The 23728-nt window shown below is 41.6% G+C and overlaps 1 protein-coding gene across 2 annotated transcripts in view; it reads right to left on the reverse strand.

Moving 5' to 3' along the window:
• RGS7 (regulator of G protein signaling 7) overlaps positions 1–23728 on the reverse strand; it is a 1783260-nt gene that overhangs the window by 450763 nt on the left and 1308769 nt on the right. For both annotated transcript variants that reach the window (XM_069234688.1, XM_069234689.1), the window contains exons 8-9: positions 17388–17464; positions 17213–17294 (exon numbers count right to left, since the gene is read on the reverse strand). In XM_069234688.1, the coding sequence (XP_069090789.1) occupies positions 17213–17294; positions 17388–17464 (159 nt within the window). The remainder of the gene's footprint in view (positions 1–17212; positions 17295–17387; positions 17465–23728) is intronic.

Genomic DNA, 23728 nt, shown 5'->3' on the forward strand with positions numbered 1-23728 from the left:
ATATGAAAGTCTCAAACAAGTCAGTCACATTTTTATCAACTATTAAAACACTGGCACGAAAAAAGTATACCAAAATATCAGTGGTCATTGCATAGTTCAATCCCACCTGTTTGTTCTACTGGGATTTGATTCCTTGGAATTGTGGTCTGGTGAGAATCACGAGCAGGACTCATAACACACCAGATTTGGTATGTGAAATGAGTACACTTCTTCCAAAAGAAAGTTTCCAAACAACCCTTCACTTTTAATTTTCATGAGACCACATGATCCCTCATTGTGTCATGTTGCAGGACTCAGAATTCACTAAATCAGCAGGTGATTTTGAAAATGCAAAATAAAAGGCTATCAGGACTGGTGGGCTTTGCTTAGGAAATTTCTTTATTCAGAACATCCAATGTATTTGAGTGTAGGTGTGTCAGCGTTCTTATTGAAATTGAAAATTAACTTCCACTCCCCAAACTAAATGGCATGCTTCATCACTGAACCTCCAAATCCGCTCAACGATTTGCTAGGGTGATTGGATAGGCTTCCAGTAATTACAAGAAGTACTTTGTTGGTGGTACAATAATATCTTCACGAGGAAAGGGACATTGGATTGCTAAAACTCCCTTTCAATGAATCCTTTACCTGAGTTCCCTGTGGGTTCATAGAGGAATATATATATATATATATATATGTGTATAAAATGTAATACTAATATCTTACTTTTTATTAAAACAAACCTTAGAAATTCACTGAAAAAACAAAAGTTAAAGGGAGGTTATAACTAGGTGAAATCGTCAGTTAAAACATACCATTCCAAATGACCAAAACTGCTGAAATTCACTTGTTATAGTTATCTTAAGTAACTAAAACTCGTGCCCTAAAGAAAGTCTAAATTCCACCATGCAGAGTGTTGTCATGAATGATGCCATTTCAGATGTTGCAGTGATGATATCAATGGTAACATAGGACACTAAATGAGTGATGTAATATTGGAGGTAATTAGCAGTGCATGGCATGGACCTTAGAGCACAAATTATAGTTACTAGAGATAACCTTAACTGGCTCTCTGGCCAGCACCAAACTCGGCGCTGGTATGGGCTGGAACCATTCCTTTGTTCCGGTCCGGACAGGATCTGCAGTTTTCTCTGCTCCCACCCTGGTGGAAGCAAAGTTCTGCTCCCCTGCTTGGGAGAGTGCAGGAAGAACATGTCTGCACTCTCTCTGGCAGGGAACCACAGTTTCCTGGGGTATGGGATCCCAGGGGCACTACAATTGTGCTCCGCAGGATAAGGTCCCTAGAAGTGATCTCACAGAGGGATGGCCCTATGCATGTCCCCCTCTTCAAAATCAATACACTGGCACCAGGGGTTGGGATCCCTGGGGCCTCCTGAAGTCCTAGGGAGAGGGGCCACATGGTCACTCATCTGTATTAAAAAAAAATCAGCCCTGGGGAATTGGGTTTCCAAGCTGTCTTTAAGGATTAGGGAGGAGGGAGTCACTTTACAATCCCCCCTCATTAAATGATTCAGCCTCGAGAGGATGGGGTCCCTATGGCCTCAAGGGGCTTTGGAAGGGGGCTCGCATGTCCCTCCTCCTAATTTAGGGTTGAGCGCAAAGCGCTCTGTCCCTGCTGAAATCTCTCTATGGGCTTGTAACCATGCCCACCGCACGCCCATGAGTTTGATTGGTTTGTGGGCTTGCCTTTTAAAAATTGCTTGCTTTCATTAGTGAAAGGCATGCATGCATCATGCCTTTTCCGGTGTTAGTCCTTCTCGAGCGCACCGGTCAGCTACTGAAAACATACGAGGCTCCATGTTTTCTGTATGGTTTCTGGACTACTTTTTTCTATATATTTCCTACACAGCGCGATCTCGCTGGGCAGGAGGTGAGTGCTTTGCATCACATAGAGCCTGTTGCATGGATAATTGCATTTTTGCCAATAATACATTTGACTGCAGGCGAACTTCTGTTTCACTTTTTTATTTTCAATTTATGTGGCAAGAAATGTCCATTTCGGAATTTACAACGCAAATAGCTCTTACTCGAGCAAACCTGAGACCCATTGCATTGCAAATGCTAGTTTAATTTTGCTGTATATCCGCTGATCTTTCACAAATTTGCAGAATTTTGTTAAAAAAATATATGTTTTTAGCCCCAGAGGAGTTTCTCTGAAACCCTTACCTTATCACTACCCTGACCCCTATATTTTTTCTGCCTTTTTCTCAGGACAGACGGCAGTGTCCCTGAGCCATTAGATGGCTGCGGCCACATCTTGATGTGGTGGCAGCCAATCAGATCAAACCTTTTAATCTGTTGGATTCATAATTTCTCCACTGCCTGATATAAACAATAATATTTATGACCTTTACTTTCCCCAAAACTACTGAACTAATGTATACCAAGATCCAGCTTTCTGCCAAATTTGGTGCAATTCTATTCAGCCATTATATATATATATATGTATATATATACATATATATATATGTATATATATATATAATATTTATATATATACATATATATATATGTGTATATTCACTGAAAAAAACAAAGATTACAGAGACGTTATAGTTAGGAAATAGAACTTAAAAAAACGTAGAACTTCACTTTAAAAACCAGGGACGTTATAGTTAGGCTCTTATTTGAAACGTATGAAACCATAGAAAATCACCAGTTATAGTTAGAATTACCTCAAGTAATTATAACTCGTGCCCTAAGGTAAATATAACTCACACCCCTGCCTTGCACAGTTTTTTCATCAAAAATGTTACTGCAAATATTGCATTGATATTATCAATGATATTATCAAAAATGCCGTAATTTGTGTGGTAATTAGCAGTGCATGGTGAGGGCGCAAGTAATAGTTACCTTAGGGAACGCGCTATAGTTACTTAAGGAATTTCTATATTTTTTTTCTATTTTTTAAAATTCTATTTTCTAACTATAATGTCACTGTAACCTTTGTTTTTTCAGTGAATATCCATGGATATTTTGACGTATAGTCATTTTCATGACTATATATCCATCCAACCACCGTAGTGCACTGCTTTTGGCTGTGTGTGGCAGTGGCTGCCTACAAGTGCTGGCCAGGCTCTAAGACCAAGCCCCTAGAGGCACCCAACCTAGCACTGTGCAGCGCCTTCACCTGTGCGCAGCAGGATCTGCCCACAAGGGCTGGCCTGCAGCCAGTCCCAGCGGCCAACCCCACTAACCAACCAACCCCATGCTGTGCATGCTTGCGATGTGACAGAGTCTGCCTGGGTGTGGGAGGGCATACATCAGTGTTTTAATGGGTGTGTCAGTGTGAGCACCGGTCTTTAAGTGGGTGCATGAGGGTGTCAATGGGTCTGTGAGTGGGTGTGTGAGAGTCTGAGCGGGTCTGTAAGTGGGTGCATGAATGTCTGAGTGCGTCTGAGAGTGGATGTGTGAGGGTCTGACTAGGGCTGTGAGTGTGTGCACGAGAGTCTTAGTGGGTCTGTGAGTGGGTGCGTGAGTGTCTGAGTGGGTTTGTGAGTGGGTGTGCAAGTATCTCAGTGGGTGTGTGAGTGGGAGAGAGAGAGAGAGAGAGAGAGAGAGAGAGAGAGAAATAGAGAGGGAGAGAGATAGAGACTTGTTTTGGCCTTGATGTATGATATAATTAGAATGACATATTTCTGTTTAATTTGAATGAAAACTTATTTCTTATTATAAAAAAAAAATCACCTTTTACTTTATATTTAAACAGTTGTAGTCTAAAAAAATAATAAAATGAAGAGGGAAATGAGTCCAGCTGGACTCAAAGCATCAGTGCGAAGGTCCAGGACCTTCACGTTGAGCTTTTTTTTTTCTTTTTTGTTTTAAGGTCTCAGAAAAATTGTTTGACCCAGACGAACAGATGTTCCTGAGAATTTCTTTTTTTAAAAGCAAGTCTCCTACCCCTTTTATTTCATCCCCTGGGTGGGTGAAGTCCTGGGGGCATTGGGGGGTTAAAAAAGGAGGGGTGGTGAACAGGGGTCCCCTCCTAGGGCTTATACTAGCCCTGGGGACCACCACCTCCTTAGGGAGATGATGTAAAAATATGAGGTGGCCGAGCAGCCCCCCAGCCCCCCTGGGGACCACCACTTCCCCAGGGCTGAAACAAAATAAGGACAGGGGACTGTCACAGACAGATATATATATATATATCTATGTGTGTGTATATGTATATATATATATATATATATATATATATATATACACACACACATATAGGGGGTTATTACAACTTGGAGGAGGTGTTAATCCGTCCCAAAAGTGACGGTAAAGTGACGGATATACCACCAGCCGTATTACGAGTCCATTATATCCTATGGAACTCGTAATACGGCTGGTGGTATATCCGTCACTTTACCGTCACTTTTGGGACGGATTAACACCTCCTCCAAAGTTGTAATAACCCCCATATTCTCTTAAAAAACAAAGGTTCCAGGGACGTTAGGTTCTGAATTTACTCATACAAAACCATAGCAATTCGGCAGTTATAGTTATTTCAAGCACTAGATCTTTATCCTGAATCCTATTTCTAGGCTCTGTGCTCATGTTCAGCATTACCCTTTTCATATTTTGGAAGTTTAGCCTCATCACTTATATTTCTGTAAACAAACCCGAACAAAGTTAATGGGTCTGGTGTTGCTGGCCAGACTTTTGCTTTTTGTCAAAGCTTGTGTTTATTTGGAATTGTTTTTGTAAAACTTTATTTTTGAAGACCACCCAGGGCCTTTATAATATAAAAATAAATATTGACTAAAAGTAAGACTATTTTTGGACTCCCAAAGCACACTTTGCTGTAGCAATGCCTGCTACTGAAGGGAACTGCTCTGTGTAGATATGCTCTATGGAAGAGAAGCAGGGATAATGGTTGAGAAGTAGGGATGATTGATGAGAAGTAGGGGTGATGCATGATGGGTGAGAAGTAGGGGTGATGGATGAGAAGTAGGAATGATGGATGAGAAGTAGGGATGATGTATGATGGATGATGCTGGTTCATATTTCAGATGGCATTCACATAGCGATTCGCACTTGGGGGTACTTTGTACTGCACTAAAGGCTACAATCTAAATATAAGTCACTCTCCCAGAAACATGCATCACTCTAATATAACCATGGTATCTAACTATAATATGCAGTACATGGAAAAAACAGGACCTATTCACAAAAACCAAAGGTAAATTCAGTGGACAGAGGATTACAGACCTGTCTAAAACTTAGGCCCATATTTATACTTGACTCTATATTTATACTTTGGTGCTAGGCATGTCGAGCGCCAAAGTAATGGAGTTAACGTAGTTTTCTGGAGGGGGAAACCTACTTTGTGTCAATGAGATGCAAGGTAGGCGTTCCCGTCCAGAAAAAGACGATATGGCCTTTGTGCCATATTTATACCCCGTGCTAAAATCCAGCACGGGGGCCTTAAATAATGGCGCTAAGCTTGCTTGGCGCCATTATTTAATGCCTGGGTATGGGCAGGCCTAAGGGGACCTCTAGGCATATTTCCATGGTCGGAGACGTGGGTCCCTGGCTCACTGTGCCACTAGACTCAAGCTAGTCTGGCTGATGAAGGTTGAAGGCCTAAGGCAGCCCTCCCTGTCATCATTATGTGGCGGTGTGGGCCGCCATGCTGGATGACGGGATTTCCCGCCACCGCCGACATGGCGGCCCACACCGCCAAGTTCATAATGAGGGCCTATGTGTTAGACTGAACACACTTGGGTGGCATTTCCCCCAAACATTTTGCCTTCACCCCTCCAATCTTGCTGAATTATTTTTTTATTGGCTTTAGGACTCTGTGCACTTTACCACTTCTAATCAGTGCTAATTTACTTTGTGTCCTTTTCCTAAAACATGGTAACACTGGCTTACACCTAACTTTCACATGTAATTTTGTTATAAGTCCCCAATAAATGGTACTACACGTACCCAGGACCTGTAAATTAAATGCTACTAGTGGGCTTGCAGCACTCGTGAGCCCCTACCACAGCCCTTTAAAATATATTTCAACCCTGCCACTACAACCCGTAGTGCAGTTTTAAACTGCCATTTTGACCTGGCAAAGTAAATGTTTTGCCAGGCCTAAATCTTCCTTTCTAATACTTACAAAACAACCCAGAGGTAGGCCCTAACAGTTCCTTGGGCAAAGTGCACTGTGTTTAAAAAGTAGGACTAGTGTACTTAAGTTTTAAATGTGCAAAACTCTATCCTGTACCTGGACTGTGCTCCATTGCGCCTGGTCTGAACTTGTGACTTTGTCTTGGTCCGGCTCAACCAGTCAAAAGCAGTAAGTGCTTTGTGCGTTTGAGTGGTAGTTTTTGTGTCACTTTATTTATTGAAATGTACACAATTTCTAGGTTAGCATTAGCCAAGGCCTTTTGATTTTTAAAACAAATATATTTATTATAGGATTATTTGAAGGGGCTTTCAGCCAGCCATCTTTATCCACTGGTATGCTGGTGTGTCATTCACATTTTGCTTTTGCCCATTACAGCATACAGCACGGGGCAGGAGGTTCACATACCAGCCTCTTCTGAATTAAAAAAACACTTGCAATGAGGGCATTAGTTGCTAACTCATAGAAGTAACAAGCTCAAGCAACAGGAGTTTAACATTTTTTAAGTTCCATTGAATAATCGTATTCTCCACATGCTCAGAGTAAGTATATTTTGTGCCTAATTCACAAAGAATTTTCAATGAGTGTTACTGCGATGGTCTTACTCCTGGCTTACTCCTGACACTAAGCAGCGAGCAAGTAAAGCTAAAACAGTAAGTCACAGCAAAATCTCTCTGAAACAGGCCTTTGGTCCTCCTTCCCTCACAACCCGCTGAAAAATTGTGCAGACACTCAGCGCACTTTCCTATCTTTCCATCACCGCTTATGACTCTCTGACAGGACCCAACAAATCAGGCTGCCACCCTACACCTCCAAACCTAAGAAGGTCATCTAGTAAGTCCCTCAAGGACCACCACTGACCACTACCCTCTTCAACATCTACATAGAGCCTTTTGGCCTTTGGCCCATGTCATAAGATCCCGCTGAATCAACAGTCTGTCCGACACAGACCAAATGCAAAAAGTGATGGACGGAATGCTGAACAATGTCAAACATTCACCTCCAGTACAGAGATCAGGGCCTAAATCCATAGTTTTTTTGCCACCCATGCCTTTCCAGTTTGGACCCAGCCATATGCAAATAAGTCTTGACCCTGTTTGGGCTAGACTGTTCCCATGAGGAACAGGGTCAAGACTGATTTGCATATGGCTGGGTCCAAACTGGGGTGGCATGGTGAGCAAAAGAACGATGGATTAAACCCAGATCTGTGACTGGGGGTGAGTGTTTGCATTGTTCAGCACTCCGTCCATCATCCTTTTGTGATACAGACTAAACCCAGCTTATCCTCTCCTTCACAGACAACAACCACTTTATCAGGACCAACTTCAGCACCTGCATGTCTAACATAGCACACTGGATAGAACAGAAGTGTCTAAAACTAATCAGAGGCAAAACTGAAGCTTCTGATCTTTGGGAACAAGAGCTCTTAATGGGACTCCTGGTGACCAACAGAACTGCGACCCACTCTCACCAACCACATCAAAAACGTCAGCATCACTGTGGACATCAGTCTCACAATGACCAACAAGTGAATGCTCTCATCTTCTCCTACGTCTTCACCCTACTCATGCTCCTCAAAATCTTCTGTTAACATTGAGATGTATGGTCACACAGGCCTACAGTAACACACTTGACACCAGCATCACAAATCAACTCATACAAAGACTCCAGAACACCCAGAACACTGCCACCAAACTCATCATTAACATTGCCCACGACACACACATCACTCTCCATCTCAGAGAACTTAATTGGCTACCTATCCAGAATTATGCCAATTCCAACTGTTAACCCATGCATTCAAAGCCCTTCACAATGTCGGGCCTGCCTATCTCAACCACCACCTCAACTTTCAGCATCCCTCCTCCTTGTGCAAATACCCCACATCGGCAGGAGCAAATTGGGAGGATGTTCTTTCTCCGATATCGCCTCCAAATCCTGAATCAAACTCTTGCAGCAGAGGGGAAACCTCTGCAAAGAAAAACTCTAACTCAGCAAGGAAGCAGCTTTGAGAGCTGAGCCTCTCTGTTTATCACCCTCAGGCATCTGGCTTACTCGCTGCAGCATCAGGTTTTCAAACAAAATCTATTTTTATGCACCTACATGTATTTTTTGTTACTGCCTTTGTATGCTAGAATAAACTATGGGGCATATTTATGAGCCCTGAGTGCCACCAGAATGTCACTGTTCATGACGCCCTGGCAGTGTCATATGTACAAGGTGGCGTGAAGCCACTTTTTGTTGCTTAACGCCACCTTGTAAATACGACTTCTTCACAGGAAGCCCTTTGCATGGAAGGTGTGTGCAATGGGTGTTGCTGTGGGCGTGCCACAGCAACAGCCATTGTATTTTGACGCTGCCTCAGATTTACGAGTTTTTGTAAACCTGAGGCAGCGCCAAAATGTAACGCCGCCTCAGAGGTGCGTTAGCAAGGTGCAACGAGGAGGAATACTTTCATTCCTCCTCGTGTTTTGCTTTTTCTAAGTGTGCTGCATTCTGCAGCACGCACAGAAGAGCAAATCCCAGACATGATTGTTTATGTGCAGGAAGGTGTGAAATTGGCATCAGTGTGTAAGATGCCTGCAGTCAACAGACCATCTCATCAAGAGTTTTAAAATATTCACCTTGATAAAAAAGGTACTTGTTCTCATTGTTTTTTGCCACAAAATATTGATAATCCTTAATTAATTCATTTCAGTATGACAATTTTCTCTTGCAATTCATCAAGCTGAAGAATATAAATTTAGTAGAATTCGTAGATTCAACAATACCTTCTTAGTACAAATCTGATTAAAATAAATACAATCTTTATAACACACACTGCAAGGATACTATTACTCTTGGTGTTTCAGTAAGAGATGAAGCAAAACATATTTGGACTGCTCGAAGTGAGAGGCATCCAGTTTTGTGTTGGGTCTAAACACAGGGTAAATAAAGTGAATTAATGAGCCTTGATCAAAGCTGAACAGTGATAGCTAAACCAAAGTGTCTATGTAGCCTCTCGGGGTATGAAAACACCATATGAATAGCAATATAGCAAAACACATTTCTTAACAATAGATATGTACTCTTAGGAGTTATATATTCTTGGTTGGAGAAGTAAATAACTTATTATAGCGACGTCCTTCCAATTATGTCTCCGTAATTTATTAAAGGATTTGCTCTGATAACACATACACTGAGTGATCTCTATCTCTGGATGCGTCCACAGCAGCTTTGATGGATCTGAAAGTAATGAATAAAAGTATGGAGTGTGTTGTCTTTGGTCATGCCACCTACAAATAACCATAACCATCACTCCTGGGGTTCATTCATCTCATGTTGGTAAAACAATCTTAAACTCCTCATTATGAGTCACCTGATGATCGCTTTGGTGCTAGTAACACAGGATACCAGTCCCTTTGGTATTAGAAAATGAGCGGTAAATCAAAGGAACCTTTATGTAATGTGCACCATCAGGATCATACTTTTCTACTAACCTTCAGTGCACCATCAAACAATTATTTTTCATTATATCACTGTACAAATAGACCTACATAACTTTTACTTTTGTCATTTGTGACTTCCTAAATTTCCCCTTCCCTTGGCACTCTACACTAATAAATTCACAATACTGAGATGTACACTCTTATTAAAAACTCTATTATTTCCCTTTTGTCTTCCATGAAGCTGAATATTAAGGTATTGCGTACCTACCATTGTTTACACTATTCTTAATAAGGATTACGGTTTACTGTGATTTGTTCATGATTCACTGGGCAGCTAGCGTCCTCTAGTGTACTCAAAAATAGATTAAAAACCACTGGAGGGCAAAGGAGTTGGTTAGCTGTGCGCTTTATTAGAGTACATAAAGCATTTTGGTCCCAGATGTGTCCGAGATAGTTCAGGTACAAGTTATGCCAGTGAAATCCTCTAACTTGATCTTTACCGAGTGAGTAAAAAAGCACCTTTTCCAGAGCCTGATGGAGGATAACTAGACAAATGGTGGATCCAAAAATAGTGAATGAAATTGGCACAATCTGAGAAAGGAATGACTACAGTTTCTGAACACAAAAAAGGGTATTTCTGGCCCACAGGTTTTTGGACTTATGTTAGAGTCACCATTTAACATCTGCAATGAGTTGGACCCCTTTATTTTTCTCCAGAATAGCCGTTTTATTAGTGAGATTGGGGAGTTTGCAAACATCAGGTTCCACAAGGTTCACCTTGTCTGCTGAGCTGCCAAGGCTAAATTGTAACTGTCATTGGCAGTAAAAACTGCCTACTGCAGCGGCAACAGCCCCAAAAAGACCATTGCTGCGGCTACCAGCCGTCCACCATATTATGACCACATCCGGATTTCCACCAGAATGGGGGCGGAAATCCAGCTGTGGCCATGCCGGCGGTGGTAGTAAGGTGGCGCTGCTGCCAGCAGCAGCGCCACACCAGTAGATCGCCACCAGCCCTATTATGACCCACAATACGACCTGGCGGTGTTCTGCTGGCGAACTCTGCTGCAGGCAGCAGCACCCGTCCCGTCTCCTGCCGAAGGACTCCCTAAACACAGGTAAGTGGGTGCTCCGACAGGGGAGGGGGGGTGTTGTATGTGGGTGTGGGGGGGTGAGTTAATGTTTGTGCGTGCGTGTATGAGGGTGTGTGTTACGTGTTGAATGTGTATGCATGTATTGAGGTGTGAGTGCGTGTATGTTGTCTTCTGTGAATGCATGTCTGCGTGTATGTATGAAAGTGTGTGCAGATGGGTGTGTGAATGGATGTATGCATGTGTGGATGAATGTGGGAATGGGTGTGTGTATGCGTGTGTGAAGGGGGCGTCAATGTAGGGGGCGTTTGGGGAGGGGTGGAGGGGGAATCTGGGGAGGGGGTGAGGGTGGGGAAGACCTTTATAAGTGACAGGAAATGGATTCCCTGTCACTGATAGTGCCTACCACCATGGTTTTTGTGGCAGTAAGGGAGCCACGAAAACCATGGAGGTAGGCGGGGTCATAATCCCGCAGGCAGTACAATGACGGCCGCCTGGCTGGAGATTGTTTTCTCCAGCCTGGCAGCCTTTACCACCGTGGCAGTCGGTGTGGTACACTGGCAGTTTGGCTTCAGCCTAACCACCAATGTCATAATATGGTGGAAAGTACCACCAGCCTGTTGGCAGTACTTTCCACCATATTACCGCCGACCGCCAGGGTTCTAATGAGGGCCATACTTTGTTAATATAGTTCTGATCAAAGTGATGTTTGCGTCAATCAGTAGCATAACAAAACTTGAGGAGGCTCCCCTGCAAAATACATGAAGGGGCCCCCCTTCCAACTCACTCTGGAGTCGGGTACTGTTTATGGGGTGTGGGCCTCGGGTCTTTGTTACACTGGCTACAGTTTCTCCATTCTCTTATACATGTGCTTTTAAACAAATTGTGAGACATTATCCTGCTCCCCAATAGAATTGCTTTGACTTAGAGACTGTACCCATAAATTAGGTTTGTGCATCTCGCCCATCGTAGAGAAAACACGGACTGTGGTCAGTCAATTCCTTAATTTAAAACTTGTCATAGTCTTCAAACCAATAACGTTTGTTATTATACAATTTATCAAATATGCATGCAGTGGGTTTTGGGAAAGCCTCTGTCAGCCACAGGCTGATTCAGTCAGGATCCTTTAGCCACTGGTTTGATACACTTTAAATCATTCCTTCGATCAGCCCACAGGAGTATTTTACTCTTAGGGGCATACTTAAGAGCCCCTAGTGCCATTGGAGCATCACTTTTCGTGATGCTTCGGTGGCACTATGCACTGCACTGTATTTACAAAGTAGAGTTAAGCCACTTTTTGGGGCTTAACGCCACCTTGTTAATACGGCCCCTTCACATGCAGCACTTTGCGTGGAAGGGGCGTGCAATGGGTGTTGCTGTGGGCGTGCCACAGCAACACCCATTGCATTTTGATGCTGCCTCAGTTTAATGAGTTTTCGTAAACCTCAGGCATCGCCAAAATCTAACGCCACCCCAGGGGTGGCATTTGAGTGGCACAACGAGGACAAATACTTTCATTTCTCATTGTTTTTGCTCTTTCTATGTGTACTACATTTTGCAGCACACATAGAAAGAGCAAATCGCTATTTAAGATTGTTTTTGTGTAGGAAGGTGCACAAAAACAATCTGCCCCCCAACGCAGCCTTCCTTGCACTATAGTGCAAGGATGGCTGCGTTGGCGCACAGCAACAAATTTAGCGCCGGTGCAGGGAGAAAACAGGGTTGTACTGTATACTAGTAAATACAACGCTCCCTGAATTTTGAAAATGACGGTGCATGACGCTGCCAAATCTGGCGCAGTGCCATTTTCTATTAAATCAGGCCCTTGGTGTCTTTCTATTGGTTCCTGTTGAAGACAAGGCCAGTGTGTCTAGCTAGGCAGGCCTTGGATCTCAGTATGTGTTAGCAAAGAAAAAGGATGTTTTCATATCAGGCATTCATCAAGCACTTAATGCAAAACACTTCTTTGCTTGCTGCCAGACAGATGCCCACTTTATGTGCACTAGGAGGTTTCTCTCATCTGCCATCTGGACTCTGATCACACAGTAAATGCTCCTGATGACTGTTCTCACCTGCTGGTTGGATGCTGATGGTTCTTCTTCCCTTCCCCCAGGGCTCTGGGTGTGACTTTTAAATCGTATACAGAAAAGACCACTTGACATTTCCAAAGCTTGTTACAATCGTATTCATATATTATGCAAATAAAAGAGCACCACACAACTCTGGTGAGAGATATATCAAAGAATCTGAAGACACTGACATGCTTGTCTCATGGAGATTTTCAGTTTGATAACCGAATGAAGGCTAAAGAGAGAGGAGGAGTATTAAAGGCACACTGGGCTCATAGAGATCAAAATCAAATATGTAGAGTCAAAATTCTTACGTGGGTCGTGGCTGACAGTCACATGACCTAAACTCCCATAGTTATTTCTAAATAAAAGGATGGCCCTGTAACTGGTGGGAACCAAGGCAATCCTTTGACACAAGAAAATATTCACTTAGTATTTTATTTTACCACAGTAAATAGAGCAAATGGAGGCTGTGTATCAATGGATCAGCACCAAGATCATTTTGAGACCAACGCTTAAAGCATCTATTTTGCATGAATACTCTGAACACATTAATGGTTCCCCTACAAGTGACGGAAAATTGAAATCAAGAATCTCCATTTTTTTGTTCTGATGAGAAATTGAACAGCAATGGTGAAATGCAGTGACCTATATATATTTAGGATGAATACTTTCAACACAAGACTTATAGAGAGAAAGAAACACAGAGCCCCCAACCCTCCTAAAATAACAAACTGGAACACCTGAGAAACAGCTCTGAGATCACAAGTGATGTTACTCACTAGAGAGCTACCCAGTAACCCAGACTGCGCCAGGACTTAGAAGAAAAGTCCTAACTGATCCAGTTACGATCTGTTGACAGATAAATACATGTAACTATGCACTGGGACACCGCCATTACCCCTGCTACTAGAAAGATGTAAACCTCCTATGAGGAGGGAAAGTAAGAAATGTCTATGATGTGGACTGCTTTTTGCCAGTAAGATTGCTGTTAAGAGCAGGTCACATCAAGAAGCCCAATGAGGCTTTCTTTTAAAAAAATCTCTCCTGAAAGAGAGACCATGGATCATGACCTGGGAGATAAACCTGGATCCTCCCTCAGAGTGTAGAATTTCCTATCAATATGTGCTTAGTTTCCATAGCTAGTAGTAGGAAAACCGTTTTTAGCAAATCTCAAGCAATCATTTTGAGGAAAACAATGAATCTCTCTGCCCTGATATGTGGGTAGCACAACTACAAATACAATGCTGGGGTATTTCCTTTGACACTATGATTTGTGAGTAATTTACTTGACTATGAAATATATTGCTATTCCAGTCACTAAACCCAGATGGGCACTTTACTATGTCATCCTCGAACATTAGTGGAAATGGGTTTCTTTGCTAGCAGGTAATAAAAAGTGTGTTGACACTCTTGTGAGGAGGCTTTTGAATTGCATGTTTAAGGGTGAGGAACAATTCCCTACTAGCCACATATATATTGCTCCACAAAGTAGTCATGATGTTAAATGTAATGCATCAACTGTTCATCTGCCTTTTCACAATAAAAAGGGACATGAGGAAGCTCAGCATGGCGGGATATAGGGCCTGTGAGTATTTACAAGTCCTCTGGTACAGGGCAGTGCAGCAAGTGACCCTACTGAGCTGCCCTGCGCCACTGGGAAAGGATGGAAATGTGCCATATCTACAAGATACCACACATTTCTGTCCTCTCCCCCTGCGCTGGTGCACAATGGGCTGCTTCTCAATAACTCAGGCACCCTTGCACCATGGTGTAAGAATGCCTGCATCGCAGACAGGATTGTTTTTGTACAGGAAGGGACACCTACCCACACAAAAACCATTCATGGAGGTGTTTTCCTCTTTCGATGTGTACTGCAGAATGCAGCACACATAGAGGGAAAAACGAAGAGAAATAAAAATATTTCTCCTTGTGCCTCCCCTGAGGAGGCATAAGATTTTGACGCATTCCAGGGTTTAAAGATTTTTCTAAACCTGTGAATGAGTCAAAACCCATGGGTGTTGCAGGGAAAACCTACAACAACGCTTATAGAATGCCTCCCTGATGCATAGTAAGGCAATGCAGCGCCTTGCACTGTGTTGCCTTACACCATATCTACAAGGCCAGAAAAAGGCAAAAATAATTGCTTTCCGTGGCCTTGTAGATATGGATCTGCACTCTGGGCTGCCTGGGCATCACAAAAAGTGACACTCCAGTGGCGCACAGGGCTTGTAAATAAACCCCGGTACATTGACAGGTAGGGGGCTTGATGCACCGAGTGCAAATATGCTTTTTTGTACACAATTTTACAGTATGGACCACTACATTAAGTCATGGAAGCACTATAGTTAAGTTCATGTTCTCACCTAGGAACACCTGGCATTAATTACTGTTGAAAAAAGTTAAAAAAAAAAAAAAAAATGCTTCAAATGGCCTGCATGAGATGTTGGCCCAGGTAAAAAAAAATGGCCACAGGCATTCATATATAGTTGCAAGTGTATAAGTAGGAAACAATGCAGCACCGTTTCGTGTTTAACATGTTATTTTTCAAGAAAGCATTGAATGGCAGCGACAATATTCAAAATGAAACTTCACAAATGTAGCATCGCTTGAATTATAATACTGCACAGAATAAATATCGAAGTTTTGTTCAAATGTACACTTCTGTTCTTCTCTCATGTACTTATTTGAGTACGGTAACACTAATTATGAAGTCACAAATGTCACTTGTTTCCTTTACATTTTTTGTTTTAGGAATGATCTTAGTTCAAATTCTAATTTTTCTTAATTGTCAAAATAATTATAAACATATTTATGCTTACTTTTGCAAATGCGCCCCATATCTGATTTGAAAGAGGTTGCACTCTTATTAAAAATATATAACTATGTAAACAAGTAAAGAAGATGCATTTCGATTTAAGTTGAGGTGCTCGCACTGTTGAAAAATTATCTTATGAAATAGAACTTTGTACAGAAAGTCTGATACGTTTAGGTATGCTTCACACGATACTTCAAACAAATACTCGCTTTTAAGAAGCATATTTATTGCTAAAAATGTAGGCTATTCGCAAAGAGGTATATGGCTCAATTTGCAGAATGACTACCAGAGTATTAGACTATCATTGTGGTGGATTTGCCTTTTTTCCAAATTGAATGAGTACAGTTCACCCATATACCTCTCTGCCAAGGCACCAAAAGTTTCTTTGGTATGGATCCAGAATAACACCCTGGTGGATAAATCCCCACAGAAAATCTACTAGTGGACATTTATGGAGGCAGATTATCTGCCAATTCAAGCATCAAAGGAAATGCACCCTTAAAAGCGAGAATACATTGTCAGAGGGCACAAATCTGGTTACCCTAACATGCTGGAGCAGCTTCCCGTCTTGTGACAATATTTAACTTTTCATGTAAACTATCGACCCGTAGGACCTTATTTACAACTTTTTGGTGCAGGGCAGCGCCACAAGGCTTCTCGTTTCACAAAAGGAAAGGGCAGGAATGTGCTGTATTAATGACATACGGTGCACTCCTGTCCTTTCTGTCAATGCCAGAGCACAATTTGGTGCCTAGCGCCAACGTAGGGACCCTTGCACCATGGTGCAAGGTGTCTGCGTAGTTGGCAGAATTGTTTTTTTGCAGGAAGGCACACTTTCCTGCACAAAAACAATCAATGGACTTGTTTCCTCTTTTTATGTGTACTGTATTCTGCAGCACGCATTGAAAGAGGAAAGACCTAGGAGACAGAAAGTAATATCTTCTTGCTACACCTCTCCTGGGGAGGCACACAGTTTTGACGCTTTCCCAGGTTTACTGATTCATGTAAATCTAGTAATGTGTCCAAAAAACATGGGTTTTGCATGGTAAAACCCACTGCAACGCCCATGGAATGCCTCCTTGACGTAGAGTAAGGCAACACAGTGCTTTGTTATTGTGATTGTTACCAATTATGGCAAAGATCATAAGTGATTATTGATTTATTGTTTGTTTTATGGGCTGTATGACGCTATGACAAGTTTGTTAACATCGAACTACAATACTGCATCTTCTACATTGACCTACCACAACATTGTAAGTTGAGTATATATTTGCTAGTTTAACCCCACTCAAGCTTAATTTGGGATGTAAATGTAAGAGGAATTAAAATAACAATAATGCACTTAACATATAGAGGATGGAACATTACTATACGTGAACTACCTCATGCGGTATATTGACCTAATTCTGCTGTATGTTTTTAACTTGGAATTTACATGATGGTTTTCTATGGGGGAGGGAAATGACTCAACAAGACATGTATTGAAGCACCACTTCATCAACATATCTCCATTTCAGGATTACAAACTAGCTATGACTAATAAATAATTGACAAGTATTCCTGGATGACCATGCCATTGCCTTTTGCAGCTATACTGGAACACAATGCACAGATATAAAGAAAATAACTGCTTTAATGTAAAATGAGTTGATTCTCAAATGTCTAGTCAAAAAATAGATCTAATCTGGTCTTTGACTTACCACTGGTCGGTGTACATCCCAAAATGCTCTTTCTTGACTATCAAGAATTTTCCTTTCGATCTTGTCCCTCTTCTTGTCGACTCTGTCAATGTCACAGTTGAGACACATAGTTTTAATAGTATTTAACTTTTTTTTTTTAAATTACATTTTTACGGTGACAAATATTCTCACTCACTTTGCTTGTGCTTCTGCTTGCATAAATATGAACTCCCACTTCCGTGCAAAGGCTCGCTGTAGCCTGGCCAAGCTTTCCTGTGGAGACATCACCAGTCATTGTTAACAGCAGCATCTTCTCTTTATTATGAATTTATAAAAAAAAAAAAATTACATGAAGGATGCAACCAAGAGAAGGCTGGGTGAAGGAGACAGTAGATGAGCTCCCACATATCTTACACTGAAAATATTAACATTAAAAAACATTAGTTTGTTTCATATCTAAAAGGCAGGGCATTTCTCAGTTTTGGAGGCCGTGCTGCAAGTACTTTGTTAGCTGCAGCAACCAGCTCCCATTTTGGCCCTCATTAACACTGTTTGGTGTGATATATGTCTCGCCCTGGAGCAAATCTGGCTTTGTTGATGTAGAAACGTATCAGGCATGATAAATAATAGTACCTAATTTGAAATTTTGGGGAATAACATGTCCTGATGATTAAGAAGCATATTTTCTTTTCTAAATTCAGGCAACTTTGACCTGCTGAAATTTAACTGAAGGGCTAACTTTATTGCACCAGGGAGTACTGGGCGTGATGAAGTTTACTTAAATTTTAATTCCGAACCCGACACAAATCTGACTTGTGCAGTGTACTAAATTTTACGACCCATTCGTACTGAGGGACTTAGAAGGCAGTTAATGACTCACTTTTTCTCAGAGTATTATGAAAAGATATAACCTATTATACAATTCCAACATCTCCTAATTTCATAAGTACGTATTTCCAGTTGTTGCACTGAACAAAAAACTATTAATACACAGCACTTTACTAATTGCTATTATTACCGATCTGGCTAGCAATTTATTTATGGACCTCTGGATCATGAAAAGCTGTGTGGGTCCCGCCTAGAGTCGAACTTGTAACATAATGGTCACACGTTCAACGTTCAGGGTGGGAAAAAAGCCGACTAATATAGGTTACTCTAATAATTAAGAGCCACAGTGAAACTAGGGAAAGAGAAGGAAGAAAGAATACATTTCTCTTCCTATTCATGAAAGTCCCCTTTATGTTTATTTTTACTGACAATTGATCTGTTCTGAAAAATCCGATATAAATAGAAAATTATGCTCAAGTTGGCAGTGAAATAGCATGTTTTTCATTTAATAATTAAAAGTAGTTGTTACAACTATTTCAAAACGTTATTAATTAGTAGTTGTTCTTATGACTAAGCAGTGCTCACACTGAATTCCTCAATTACATCACTTCATTTCAGCACTTAAGGCTTGTATGCTCACAGTTTAGAACGTGGGAATTGTATATGTTTGAAGAATATTCTTATCCAAGCATTAGCATGTGCTTAGTTTTACATTCAGAATTTTGATTTTGACAAAAATATCAAAATCTTAAATTGTGGAAGATGATAAATGAATTTTATGTCAACGTACCACAGCTCTTCATAAGTTTAAAGATAACTGGAAAAGGCTGCAGATTTGTTATAGATAGCTGATAATTATGGCTTGAGTCCTACCCTCCTTTTTAGTTCAAAAATATTTTTATCCTTTTATAGTTTAACAAAACCATAGAAAGAAACAAAACAGCATTCTGTACATATATTTCATGTCTTAGGCAATGTAAAAAGAGAATAAAAGAAATCAAAACTCCATAAACATACATAATTAAGTCTGTATTATATTGGATAAATGAATACAGAGAGAAGGTAACATTAAAGAGAGCTAGAAACGTGAAGAGAGAACATAAAGAAATAAAGTAACATTCAGCATGATATTCCTGTGAGTTACAGATTACTGAATGTTATGTAAGGGTTGAGGTTTAAGTACACTTGGGTGTAATTTGGAATGAGATCTAGAAATGTGTTCATGGTGGTTTATTGGACCGCCTACTTCTTGATCTTCTGCTCACAGCAGCAACCAAATATGTTACTGCTAATTGGAAATCCACACATAAAACAGTTTTTACATCATGGTTAAATTGGATAATTCAAATCCACGGAGCGGATCACACTGCTCTCCAATATTCTTTGTGGAAAATGCACTCACATAATATATGGGGCTCCTTGGAGTCCAACCATCTTTTTTTTTTCTTCCTCTTGGAGTCGAGATGGGGCTTCCATGTGTCTCAATATTTATGTATTTGGTTGTTAACATACAATTTGAAGAGTCCTATATATTTTGGGACATAGTTTCATATATGTTATGCAACACAGGGCATTACGCAAAGTTGTTGTGCTGTATGAAAGGGAGATAGCAGAAATGCTCCATATTTACAAAAATGTGGAGCATTTCTGCGCACTTTTTGCACTGGCGCAATGTGTGCTGTCTAGCTCCAACACAGGCAACCTTGCACAATAGGTGGGTTACTCCATCACAAGCAAGACAGATATACCTGGTGGAGAACATGGCAGGCTGTAGAGGAGAAGAAGCACACTAGGGCGCTTACCCGGGTTCCCAGGTGGGGATGAAAGGAAACGCTCCAGGGTATATTTGCCTGCTACTTGACCACCGATGTGCGGATGTTTTCAGCAGGGCTTGTGGGGGATGGGAGGTAATCTCTTTTTGAGTAACCCGTTGGAGTCATGCTGCCCTGGAGCTCAGACGAACGCATTGAGCAGCAGCGCCTGTCTACCTCCTGGCCATCGGCGGCAGTGCTAGGACAAGCACACCGGCTGACGCAGCTAGAAAAGCTCCCGGCAAGGGAAATGAGGCGAGGAACTCGGCGGAGGTGGAGTTGGCTGGAAAGACGGTAAGGCCTCGAGGAGGGGGAGTCGTGGCTCACCCCCCCCCCCCTGGAACAGCAGAAGGTCACTGGCATGGGCCGAAGAAGCTAGTTGTGGTTTGAGGTCAGTTGGGAGTTCTGCTCTAGGAGAAATTAACAGTGAAAAATCAATAAGTGAGGCAAAAAAAACAGAGGAGAAGTTCAGCCAGTAAACTAAAAAACAAAATGACACCATCATTGAGGACCTACTTTAAAGGCCTGTGACTGCAACATCTTTCTCTAAACAAATGGAGGACAAACAGGAAAGGGGGCCCTCAGTCCACAGGCAAAGGTAGGTGAGGAGGTGGTGGGAGATAGTGAGCTAGGAGAAGGAGGCACACCAGGGACACCCCAATCTAAAATAAGACACCTTTAGGAGGAGTTGAGTGGGGGTAGTAGTGGGGAGGTCCCTTCTTCCCAGTGGAATAGGGTCGTGGTCGCCCCTCCTAAAGAAAATGGCCGCCAGAAGCATCTGCCCAAGAGGCAGAGCAGTCTACTAGTCTCCCCTCTTCCAACTCTACTCTGAATTTTTCAGTGGAGTCGATGATTCTTGCTATGTCAGAGGACATTAAAAGGGGCTTTTCAGTCTCTGACATAAATCAGGGAGAGATAAGAGAGGCCTGTGAGGCATTGGAGAAGAAGAACGACCGCTAGAACCCAAGCCCTTGAATAGACTGTTGAAATAACGAAAGGCGAATTGAGGATACATAAAGAAGAAATTCAAATATTGAAAGGAAATAAGCAGGAGCTTCAAAATAAACTAGAACATTTGGAGAATAGTTCTAGGAGAAACAATTTGAGAATTCTGAATGTACCAGAAGGAGTGGAAGGGGAAAACCTGAAATCTCATGTGGTTTCTCTTATCAAATCCGCAGTTATGTTGGAGGAAAGCGAAGAGGAAATTGCAAGAGATATTCAGAGGATCCATAGAAATCCCTTTAAGAGAAAACCCAACAGCAGTAAGCCCGAAAAATCCTGATACATTTTCAAACATATGCTTTGAAAGATAAAATATTGTCCAAATCATTAAAATTAAAAACTATAAGAGGGGAAGATTTCTCATTCGAGTATAGGTCAGACATTTCCAGATCTTCTGTAAATGAATGGGATCTAGGGAGACATATGAAAGAATTTTAAAAAACTAGGCATCACTGCACAATTGAAGTTCCCCGCCTCCCTACGAGTTATGCATTACAATAAGATGTGTAACATTAGAGATGTTACTGGAGCAGATGAGCTGCTGGCAGTATTTAAGAGTGGGAATGTTGAGAAAAATAAGTGCCCACATATTGTAAGGTTGGTCTGCTTGGGAACTATGGGGCGCTCTAAAATTGGGCTATCATTAGTCCACTACATTGGGGGGGGTTCTCCAAGGGAGAGAGGGGAGGCATGGTAGGGTCACGCTGGAGGGAGATTGCTGGGGAAGGGCACTGGGTGGAGAGCATGTGGGAGAAAACAGGAAGAAAAAAAACTTGTTCACCTCAGTTAGTGATCACATCATGCAAAATTATTAGATAACACCGAAGAGTGCCAGGGGCCCAGGGGCAGAACTATTCAGATTTTATCATGGAATGTTAATGGCCTGAGAACTAAAGGAAGAAGGGACAGGGTCCTACAGTACTTGAGGGATTCCCCAGCTCAACTATTAATTTTGCAAAAAAAACACTGAATGTGTGAAGCTGCTTAAGACACAAAGGTGGGTCCAATATTGTGCTTTTACGGAACACAATTCTAATACTAAGAGTGTGGCAATCCTGTTTAAACAGCAGATCAATGCAGTAATATTGGAGGTGAAATCGGAAACAGTAGGGTGTTGGATCATAGTTAAGGCACAGATCGGCAGTAGAAAGATTACAGTGGTGGGCTTTTATGGCCCGAATAGTGATGACATAGAACCACTTAGAAGGATGTTCGCTCAGCTATCTAACTTTCTAGACCCAATTATAATGGTGGGGGACTTCAACGTAGTTTTGAATAACGAGCTAGATAGGTCATACAAATACAGATCTTTAGGAAAGCCAAAATCTCAGCAATATCTGAGGGGGATGATGAAGGAATTTGGGCTGTGTGACCTACGGAGGCAGAAAGTCATAGCAAAAGCACGTTTTTTAGTTTAGCAATAAAACTAATAGTCATACCTTGTGTATAGGCTACTTCCTGATAGATTTGAGGCTGTGTGACTCAGTGGATGATTTGTCATATTTGCCTGCGCACCTATCGGACAATGTAGCTGTTATGAAATTAATCTTGCCCAAAAATCAGGAAGGAGATGGACTCTAGATCGTTCATTACTGTTAGATAATGAGGTTGTCTTCCAACTATGTATAGAAACAGAAGAGTTTTTTGGGGATAACTTGGGGTCTGCCCCAATATTTGTAGTATGGGACACTTTTAAAGCGGTTATAAGAGGGAAAATAATGAGTTTAACTAGCTATAAAAATAAGCAATTTAGGAATAAAGTAAGCCTCTTAGAACAGGAAATGTTGAGGTACAGGAATAGGCTAGTAACAAATGTGGATGGGGAGGAGTTCAAGGTTCTGACCAATAAGCTGAGTCATCTGAGGCAACAGCTTGTGGATGTGTTACAAGCTAGAACTGCAAAAAAATGGTAAACAAATAAACTGTCTCATTTTGAATATGGGGAAAATGTAGGGAAACTGCTGGCTTGACAGAGTAAATGTGACCAGGTACTGATTCACATTAAGGAGATAGACCAGCCGGGGGAAAGATCAATGAATAGTAGGGCCATTGAGTTTACTTTTCCAATTTTTTTTTTGTATCCAACTTCATACGGAAGAGTCAGAGATAAGAGAGGAAGAGGTACAAGGTTGGCTGGGTTGAGGTCTGTTATTTGGAAATCTTGGAGGGATTGGATGGAGATACTAATCTGGCAGAAGTACTTTGGGGAGACATTATGCCTCAGGGGAATGTGCAAATTTGGTGGAAAACATCATTACGTACTTTTATTTGAAATAGTAAAACCCGCCTCGCTAAAGAAAAAACACCTCTTCTCTATCCATAGAGCTTATATTTCACCTGATAAGCTTTCCAAAATGAAAAAAGGAGAGGCAGTAGAGTGTCCCAAATGTGGCATGAAGAATGCAATGGAAGTTCATATGTTTATGGAGTGTCCAGGTGTATTTTTTTTCTGGGAAGAACTATGTACAACTCTCTCGAGTATATTAAGGCTTAAAATTACGATAAGCCTTCCCTTGATCATATTCTGGCAAATGCAGGAATTGGAACCGAGGAGTAGAGAGGGGAATATAGATGAGAGGAATCTGCTGTTTTACTCCATTTCACTAGCTAGATGAGAAGTTTGCAGGAAGTGGGTGGCGGTGCTCCCCGTCACATATAGACTGGCTTAATGCTCTTTTTCACATGTCAAAAATGGACGTAGTGGTGGGAGGCTCTAAAATGATAAAAAACAGAATGTGGGCTCCCCTGGTAGAATATGGAGGAATTAGAGGGAGTAAGGTTTTGGTGTAAGTTCTTGGTGTAAGAAGAAGTCCAATTATTACACACCTCTCCCCACTCCCCAGCTGTGTTGGTCTGTCTTTCTCTATGGAAAGGCTGAGTGAGAGAGAAGTCG

This window comes from Pleurodeles waltl, chromosome 5 (genome assembly GCF_031143425.1).
Source record: "Pleurodeles waltl isolate 20211129_DDA chromosome 5, aPleWal1.hap1.20221129, whole genome shotgun sequence".
NCBI lineage: Eukaryota > Metazoa > Chordata > Amphibia > Caudata > Salamandridae > Pleurodeles > Pleurodeles waltl.